Below are 9536 nucleotides of genomic sequence, written 5' to 3' on the forward strand. Positions count from 1 at the left end.
CAAGGCAGCATACAGGGCCTTGTATTTGCCCCCTTTTGATTTTTCCACATTTTATTGTGTTACATCCTGGAGTTAAAATGGAATGAACTGGCATGTTTTCCATTTGACTTACACAACGTGCTCAGCACTTTGAAAGTGCAATATATATATATATATATATATATATATATATATATATATTATTCTGGCACAAAGTTTAAGTAAACAAAAACTAACCGCCATTTGTTGTCTGCACAAGTGTTCCCCTCCGGTGTTGAGACACCCCTAAATAAGCTCTGGGCAACCAACTGCCTTCAGAAGTCCCATAATTACTTGACCGGAGTCCACCTGTGTGCCATTCAAGTGTCACAGATAAAATACAGCTGTCTGGTGTCTCCAATAAACCCCAGAGTTTATTGGAGAGCATTTGTAAATAAACAGCATCATGAAGGCCGAGGAACTATCAAAACAGGTTTGGGACAGAGTTCTGGAGAAGCACCAATCAGGGCTGGGTTATAAAAATATATATATCCCAAACTATGATCATTCCCTAGAGCACCATTAAACCCATTATTACAAAATGGAAAGAACATGACACAACGGCGACTCTGCCTAGGGAAGGCCGTCCACCAAAACTCAGTGACCAGAAAGGAGGACATCAGCCAGAGCAGCAACCAAGAGGCCCACGGTCACTCTGAAGGAGCTGGAGAGAGCCACAGCTGAGATGGGAGAGACCGTCCACGGGACAACCATCATCCGGATGCTCCACAAACCTGGTCTTTATGGAAGGGTGGCGAGAAGAAAGCCATTGCTGGGGGGGGGGGGGGGGATGGGACACACCCATATAAAATCCTGTTTGGATTGTGCCAAAAGGCATGTGGGAGACACCGCGAACACGTGGGAAAAGGTTCTCTGGTCTCATGAGACCAAAACCGACCTTTGGGGCCTCAGAGCCAAACGCCATGTGCGGCACAAAGCCAGCAGTGCTCGTCACCCACAGAACACCATCCCCGTGGTGCAGCGTGATGGTGGCAGCATCATGTTGCGGGGATGCTTTTCATCGGCAGGGGCTGGGAAGCTGGTCCGGACTGAGGGCAAGATGGATGGAGCCAGATCCGGGGCAATTCTAGAGGAAAACCTGTCTCGGTCTGCAAGGGGCTGGGGATGGCGGTGGAGGTTCACCTTCCAGCAGGACAATGACCCTAAACACACAGCCAAAGTCACACTGGAGTAGTTGAAAAACAAGAACCTGGATGTCTCCGAATGGCCCAGTCAAAGTCCAGGCCTCAATATGATTGGGAATCCGTGGTTCACAAACATTCCATATCCAACGTGACAGAGCTTGAGTGATTTTGCCAAGGAGAATGGGCAAACACTGCAGGATCCAGGTGGGCAAAGCTGGTGAGACTTCCCCCAAAAGACTCACAGCTGCCAAAGGTGCTTCTACCAGGTACTGACTCAGCGGTGAGAACACTTATGCAACCAACAAATGGCAGTTTGCTTTTTGTTTACTTGACTTTTGTGCTCCAGTAAAAATACGTTGTGTAAATCAAATGGTAAACAGGTCAATTCACTCCATTTTAATTCCAGGCTGTAACACAAGAAAACGTGGGCAAGGCAAAGGGGTGTGTGTGGGGGGTGAATACTTACACAAGGCCCTGTGAAACAGCGTCTCACCACGTTAGTCTACAGGGAAAGAAGTGACACCCTCTGCTATATCATTAAAAAGGAGGTGTCTTCCCTTAATGAAGAACCATGGAAAGGAGGACCCAGAAAAAGGCAGGAAAATCCACTGATGCTTGCGGGGAGGGGGGGGGGAACAGGCTCATCACCTTTCCCTTAAGAGTCTGCAAAGCATCCAGGTAAGCCGCCAGCATAGGCAAACTGAGCGTCTCCACCAGAGTTGTGTGAAGCCACTGGATCAGCTTGGTATCCCAACTGATGCTCGCCAAAGCCTGACGGACCCGCCGAGCGCATTTGTCCACTGCTATCCTTCTGAGCACCGGCTCATTGCAAGCCTTATGGAAAATAGAGGAGAAAGACCCCACATTATGTCAGCAAAATAAAGTGTGACATTGATGGTGCTATATAAATAAATAATAATAATAATAATAATAATAATAAGTGCCAAAGCTTGGTGTTACAGATCCTACTTCTCCGCTTCACGTGGTGAAATGGAATTTTGCTTGGACCAAACACAGAAGTACAAAGGGCGTACACAATGAAAAAACTTTGGCATAATCTATCAGACTGGCCAGAAGCCCAGAAAGCTAATGCAGGCTAAAGGAGAGCGGGAGAGAGAGAGGAAATTCTTACCCCTTCATTAGCTAAGCGAGCCAGTCTGTCAGACTGCAAGGCTTTGAGGATTTTATTGAAGAGTTTATTTTGGGCCACTGTCCAGCCAGACCTACAAAGGCAAAATAAAGTTAGCAGTTCAGTCCACAAGTAAACAGAAGTACAGTGGGAGGAACCCAGGCGTTATTGGCTCCTAACTAATGGCCCAGATCAGATATAACAGGAAACCATGTTTTCCTGCTACATGAATGAGCCTCAGCAAGCTTTGGGCTTGCATGCTTCCCCTCTCCTCTTCTTGAAGTATTTAAACTATATTTAGTGAGAACAAGCCAGGGTCAATACATTTTATTTTATTTATTTTATTTAAGGATTTTTATGCCGCCATTCAGCCAAAAAAGGCTCTCATGGCGGCTTACAAAAGTATTTCTTGACATGGTTTCAGATCTTGGCTTGTTCTGTAACCACAGTTTAAACAAGCCACAGTTTCTCAAGTTTGGACATCATGAAGAAATGTGGTTACTTTACAAGCAGGAGCTTCAGATCTCTTCCTTTGGTGCATGAAAAAGGGGGGTAGAAGGGGGTGGGGAGTACATAAGTGCCAGGTTTGCTGGACTTGTTCATATTGTGGGAAACCATAATTCCTCATTATGTCTAAACTAGGATTGTCCCAGTATATGAATAGTTCCTAATAACTACAGTGTTATGGGGCGGAGGTGAATCAGACATCTTGAGAATAAAGACCACATATCACAATTTTCCACACAGATCGTGCAAATTGCTTGCACACCACCAACAATGATTTACCTAGCTTGCTGCATGTATATATACATAACAGATCCATTGTGTACTAGTTGTCCTGATGGGGAACATGAACATAAGAATTATGAGAAGAGTGATGCTGGATCAGCCCACCTAGTCCAGCATTCAGTTCACACAGCTGTCGACCAGGAACCTACAAGCAGACACAAGTGCACCAGCCCCCTCCCACTCATGTTCCCCCAGCAATTGGTATACATAGGCTTACTGCCTCTGATGCTGGAGGTAGCATACAGCCATCAGGGCTAGTAGCTACGGATAGCCTTCTCCTCCAGGACATGCAGTATTACCCTTAGTACTGTAAAGGTGTTCTGCATACACAAGTATACCCAAACCCCCACCCCTAGCTCACTGGTAGGCTTAACATTTTCCTATGTTTCCTAAAAATCAGGCTTCTCTACACCTAAGGAGTTCAACTGCATCAATCCCATTGTGGGTTTGACTTGTTCGCCTACCGGGGGCTTTGTGAGGAGGTGGGGAGAGGAACCTGTGGCGTTATACCCCACAAGTCAGTTCCCAAATGTATGTCTGCTGTTTGTAAGTCTGTGGTGAGTTTAGAACGCTGGCCTGAGTGGGCAGAGTTAGAATATCTTGGGACGGGGGAGGAGTGATATATAAGGGGAGGACTGAGGGGATTGTGGGGGACTTTTGGGGTACTCTTAGAGTCTGTAGAGCTCTCTGTGTGTAGGGTACTTAAGTTCTGGGAAATCTGAGGGTCAGTGTAGAGAGTGGTGTCTTTGGAGTGTGGTGTGCACGTAGTTGATATATATTAATCAATACAGATAATAACGTTCAGGAGTGATTGTGTGAGAGAAAGGAAAGTGTGTATGTGAATGGGTGAAAGGATTGGATGAAAGGTTTCAAAAAGGTTTTTAATTGTTTTATTTGAAACAAAGCTTGTGAACTTTTGAAAATAAATTTTGATTGTTTGGTTTTTAACTACCACAAAAAGCCCACGTGTCTGTTTGGCATTTATCATCTCAAGTTTACACATTTAGCACCCACTCTGACAATAATTCACCTCAGCACATATAACTCACAGTGTTTTATTTTATATATAGACATCCTTCTCCATTTTAAACCCCTTTCTCCACATAGTTTGGAGGAATGTGGTTTTTATCCCTTGCCTCAGGCGTATCAAGCGGTGGTGCTTGGCTTGAGCAGGGAGTAGCCGCAGCCAGGCCTGGTGTCCAGAGCCTGTGTCGTGGCAGAACCCCTTTCTTGGTATAACTAAAATAAACGAGTTTGAAGGAATTTGGAAACAGTTCCTAATATTTGTGTTTTCTAAGGGAAGTGGGAAACCTCCAGCAGAAGACAGTATGAGATTTTGGAAGCAGGAATAGATCCCGAGGTGGGGGGTGCACTTATATGTTAAGAACGATTATGATTATGTTACGATATGTTATGTTATAGCTAATATCTAATCAATATATATGTATTCAACTTACTCAACATGTATGTAGTATGTTGTGGTTGTTGTTTCTTTATTGTAATGGTGTATGTTTAATTATGTAGAAAAGCAATAAAAATCCATTAAAAAAAAAAAGAACCCCCTTCTTATTTCTGATCTGTCATTGGATATAACAAGGGGGTTCCCCTGCATGCCACTCCCCCGCCCAATGAGAGGAATCCTGGGCCCAGCAAAGCCAAATCCCAGCAGATGCACCAGGAAGATCATCCGCCCAATGTGCCTGCTCCAAGACGGTTGCCTGCTGTGCGTCCTCTTCCCAATGGTAGAAGGCACAGGGCAGGCAAAGAGGCTTCACTGCCTGCACGCCTTCACCGATGGGGGAAGATCTGTGCATGGAGAAGCTAGTCCCCAGTGGAAACACCAGGAGGCTCATCCTCCTGATGTGTCCACTCGGGACCAAATGATGGTGAGGGGCTGTAGCCATACACCCTGATGTCATCTGACCCACAGAGGGCTGGGTGGGGGCTCACCCAGCTCCCCACCTCATGGTTGCCCACCTCTGAGTTAAATGCAGAAACTCAATGAATGGAATTTGCTCCCTACAATTTAACACTATAAGTTGAATAAAAGTGAGCAAGCAAGTCAGAAGACAGCCAAGATATGACAGAAATGATGAAGTCCTAAATTTGTGATAAGAACTATTTACAATATACAAATATTTACAGTATACAAATTGGGAAATAATTATAAACTTATTTGTATTACACAACTTTAGTATTGACTGGGACTTTGAAAACCACAGTATCTTTTAAAGAATGGACAGAAATGTGCTGTTAAAGAATTGAATCCCCAAGCAACTTGGTTTCTCCTCATTAGAGACTAGATTTTATGCTCTGTAGCACAGCAAAGTCATGCTCAATTTCAGACCCTGGAGCTCAACAAGCAATGCTAAGATTCTACTGCAGCGCATCAACACTCTAGACTCCTGGATGCTACCAGATCATTTATTCTGTTACTTGGCAATTACAGTTTCTCTCTTTAAAATAAAAACAGAGCCTTGTGGCAACATATAGACTAACAAATTTATGGATTCTTTCAGGGACCACTCTTTGAGGTCCTACAAGATTCTTTGTCGTTTTTGCTGCAACACATTAATACAGCTACCTCTGTGCAAATCATTTACTTACAATTCTATCAATAACTAAAGTTGACAAACTATTACCACACATACTATGGAGCAGGGATTCCCAACCTTTTGGATCAATGGCACATCTGGAATGTTGACAGAGTGCCGGGGTTGGTGTGGCTGGTAAAAAAAACCACCCATTTCCTAGAAGGCAAACCGGTGAGAAAAGAAAAAGAACTTTCCCAAGAATATCCAAAACCACTCTTTTGAACCCACAGTTTTCTGCCCAACAACCATTTTATGGAAGGCAAACTGATGAGATCTCAGAGATAAATAACTAGGCTGAGGAACCGCATACAAGGCAGAGAGAGAGTGTGAACTCCAAATCACTTATTTGCCCTCAGAAAGCACAACAAAATACCAATTTCACAGAGAGCAAACTGTGGTTCTCTGAGTATCACTAAATGCGTGTGCGCACAACCTAAGAAAAAGACTCAGGCAAAACACACACCACTCAGGCAAAACACACAGATCACATCAAAAGTAAGCCAACCAGTTAAACAAGCTCTCCTCCTCTCAAACACACAGGCAGGCAAAGATGGCAATACCTCCTCGCTCTTCACCCCACCCCTCTAGTCCCCAGGACGCTCCCTACATCCCCAGCGCAGGTATTGCCATTTTGCTTTTCTTTGGGTGGCTGTGGGCACACTTCAAAACGAAGCCCTGGAGCCGAGACATCCTTGGAAATGAAGATGACTCTAAAGACCAGCACTACCATTTTGCAGCATGCTATAGCCTCTCAACATTAAAAACAGAATAAAACAAGAAGGGGCCTGGCAGTCTCCAAGAGAGGTGTCCATGGACACATTGGTGCTCACAGATGGTGCCCGCTGGAGACCCCAGCTTTAGCGTGTAATCCAAATTTACTACCAAAGTATTTTGGAATTCAAAACTATTTTATTCAAAACCTAACACTACCTGGCCTCAAATTATATTCAGGCTCAAAAGGCAAGAAAAAGATACAGGCTACAACAGCAGTCCATCAAATGACTTTCCACCACCCTTCCCTCATTTACTACCTGTTCATATGCTCCTCCCAGTCGTCAGGTGGAGGAGGCGTATCAGTATCTGTGCGGGCAAAGATCACATGGCGCTCACACTCATTCATCACAGTGCGGGCTTTCTGGTTGTCATAGAGTGGCACAGGTGTAGATGTCACCGTTTCCACATCAATGGGAATATCTGCCTCACTAAAAACAGAGATGGTAAAGAATAATCATGTATCTTTTTTTCTTTTTTTACCTTTTGTTCATTTTATTTCTTGTTGATCACCCCTCTGATCTGTCCAGATGTAGAGTGCTATACACATGTTACAAATAATACTATAGATTTTAAATTAAGCAACAAAACGGAAGCTCAGGAATATCTGAACAAACTGGCCATTATGCCCTACTTGTAGGTTTCAGAGGAAGACACCAAATAGCACAATTATATGCTCATGCATATTTATTCATTTATTTGATTTGTACCTTGCCTTTCAACCAAAAAATGGCACAAAGGTGTCTAATATGACTCTCTTATAGAAGGAGGAGGAGGTAAACTCACATGGTGCTGTTATCTTGATGTCTCTTGGGAGTAACAAAGAGCAGACGAGTGGGACGGGCATTGCTGGCATCTGGGTGGGCACTCCATGGTTTGGCATAGCTGTGGTCGAGGAAGACCAGGTCTAGTTCTCTCTCATGGACTGACAGCTGGAAAAGCAGAGATGTCCCCATCCTCCGTGCTGAGGTTTGGAAGTCTCGTTCGTTGCCTCGATAAGTCATGTCTTGGTCACACGCTTTCACTGCTAGCACTGGCACAAATTACTCCTACAGCCCCACATTCTTGCTCTTTGGGAAGAAAAAACCCTCAAGTAAGCTGCATATTCTCTCTCTGTCTGTCTGTCTCTCTAATGCATGCTCAGCCATCAGTTAAAACAACAGCACAAAAGCCATACTGGCAAACTTTTGATCCGCCCAGAGAGCTTCGGCTATTGGGCAGTATAAAAATGTAATAAATAAATAAATAAATAAACTTGCCAGCAGCACAGGGCCAAGGCTCAACCTTCCCTGTCTTGCCCAGGTACTACAACCAAATCACAACTCTCACCCCATTACATTTATGGTCTTTCCACAGACAATCAAAAAGCCAAGCTAGCTACCAAAGTAACAGATTTCTCTGGCTCTGCAGCCACCTTGCTCTCCTTCACCTGACTCTTGCTAGCTCTTGATCCCATCCCATCTCTTTAATGTGGCATCCATGGAATGACAGATTGGCAACACAAACCACAGTGCAGCTTCAAGGAACACATTGTCAACTTCTGGCTTTCAGTGTCAAGCTGACTACTAACACAGAGGGCTTCGATAACTGGCTACTATTTTACTTATATGACTGGCTCATAATATGCTCAGGCCTGGTCATAACAATATTAGACATGAAAACTAAGAATCAGTCTCCATGTTTAACTGCAATGTACCTCCTGAGTGGCAGACATTGGGCACAAACTGATTATTATGCTCTACTTGTGGGTTTCCTGACCACTGCAAGAAAACAAAATGCCAGATAGACCTTAGTCTGATCCAGCAAACTAAGATTTATATTCTTAACGGCCATAAGCCCTCCAGGTAGGAGGAACACATCACTCATGTTTTGTACAGCGTTTAGCATGCATGCTATGCCGAACAAATTCCAAGTAGTTTTAGAATTATTATTCTGTGCTTATTGTCTTGCATGTCCAATTGCTTTTAGTGTTGTTGTTTAAAAAAATATCATTAGTGAACCAGAGGTTAGTAAAAGGAAGATGTTAATTATGCCAGTGAGAGACTTCAGGGGAGCGTGAGTCTGCTTGCAAAGAAGATGCACGTTCTCCGTCCACCTTGTTTCCTTAAAAGTCACAGCCCTTTCTCTCGCCGCGAGCACAGTGCTAGTGGCAAATTCGGTGTCCCACAAGGGGGGGGTGGGGGAGTCTACACGCACTCTTGGATTAGGGCGTCAGACCAGGAGTGTGTGTGTGGGATGGGGGGATCCAGGCTCAACTCCCTGCTCGTTCCTGAAGCCCCGTGGGTGCGTGACTTTGAAACGGGGAGCGGAGAACCACACGCGCCACGCTGGAGGCTGAGATGCAAACGTAAGCAGCAGCTCCAGGCTCCAGACAGCCCCCTTGGGACAAACCCCAGCCATGCCCCCCGCCCCCCCACACCCTGGGCGCCACCCGGGAAAAGCATCTACGCCGAGTCATGGCGGCCTGCGCGCCTCCCTTGCGTCGACTGGCGGGCCTCGGGGCAGAGACCCATTCCAGTCCCGCTCCTGCCTGCCTGCTTGGACCCAAGGGAGTCGCGCGCACGCGCACACACACACACCTTCTCCGGAGCGCGAGGCGGCCTGCGAAGCAAAGCGATTGGAGCCCTGAAGAAGAGGCGGCCTGGGAACCGGGAGTGTCCCTGAGCATGAGCAGACGGCCCGGAGTGCCCCCCGCCAATGCTGGGCGGGGCCCTCGCCGGGGGGGGGAGCGCGCGCTTGAGCCCCGGGGCCTCTTGCTTGTTCCCCTCGTAGTCGGCTGCCCGCGCAAGCGCCTCGTCCCCGACGGGAGGGAGGGAGGGAAGGATAGGATAGGACAGGACAGGCAGGGCGGCTGCGAGTGGAGGCGACGCCGCCCCGGAGCCTCTCCACAGGCCTCAGGCGCGTCTACGCATGCGCGGCCCTCTCGTCACGGCCGCCCACAAGACGCGGAGTCCGGATCCCGGCGCGGGCGGCGAAAGGGAAGACCCGGCAGCCGGGGGAGCGCTCGGGCCACCAGAACCACCCGCGCCGATCTGGGGGGCCCTCCCCGAAGAAAGGGGAGAAGAGCCGCCGCCGCCCTCTCGCCGGAAA

General features: G+C 46.6%; 1 protein-coding gene across 4 annotated transcripts in view; it reads right to left on the bottom strand.

Annotated features, from left to right (window-relative positions):
- KANSL3 (KAT8 regulatory NSL complex subunit 3) overlaps nt 1-9423 on the bottom strand; it is a 33476-nt gene extending 24053 nt beyond the window's left edge. For 2 of the 4 annotated variants that reach the window (XM_063139335.1, XM_063139334.1), the window contains exons 1-5: nt 9026-9423; nt 7233-7516; nt 6707-6877; nt 2296-2386; nt 1812-1997 (exon numbers count right to left, since the gene is read on the bottom strand). In XM_063139335.1, coding sequence (XP_062995405.1) covers nt 1812-1997; nt 2296-2386; nt 6707-6877; nt 7233-7450 — 666 coding nt within the window. In that variant the 5' untranslated portion in view covers nt 7451-7516; nt 9026-9423. The remainder of the gene's footprint in view (nt 1-1811; nt 1998-2295; nt 2387-6706; nt 6878-7232; nt 7517-9025) is intronic. The other 2 variants (XM_063139336.1, XM_063139337.1) reach the window with 1 other exon arrangement.
- Nucleotides 9424-9536: the final 113 nt, after the last annotated feature.

The sequence above is a fragment of the Elgaria multicarinata genome, chromosome 12 (assembly GCF_023053635.1).
Source record: "Elgaria multicarinata webbii isolate HBS135686 ecotype San Diego chromosome 12, rElgMul1.1.pri, whole genome shotgun sequence".
In the NCBI taxonomy this organism is placed as follows: domain Eukaryota; kingdom Metazoa; phylum Chordata; class Lepidosauria; order Squamata; family Anguidae; genus Elgaria; species Elgaria multicarinata.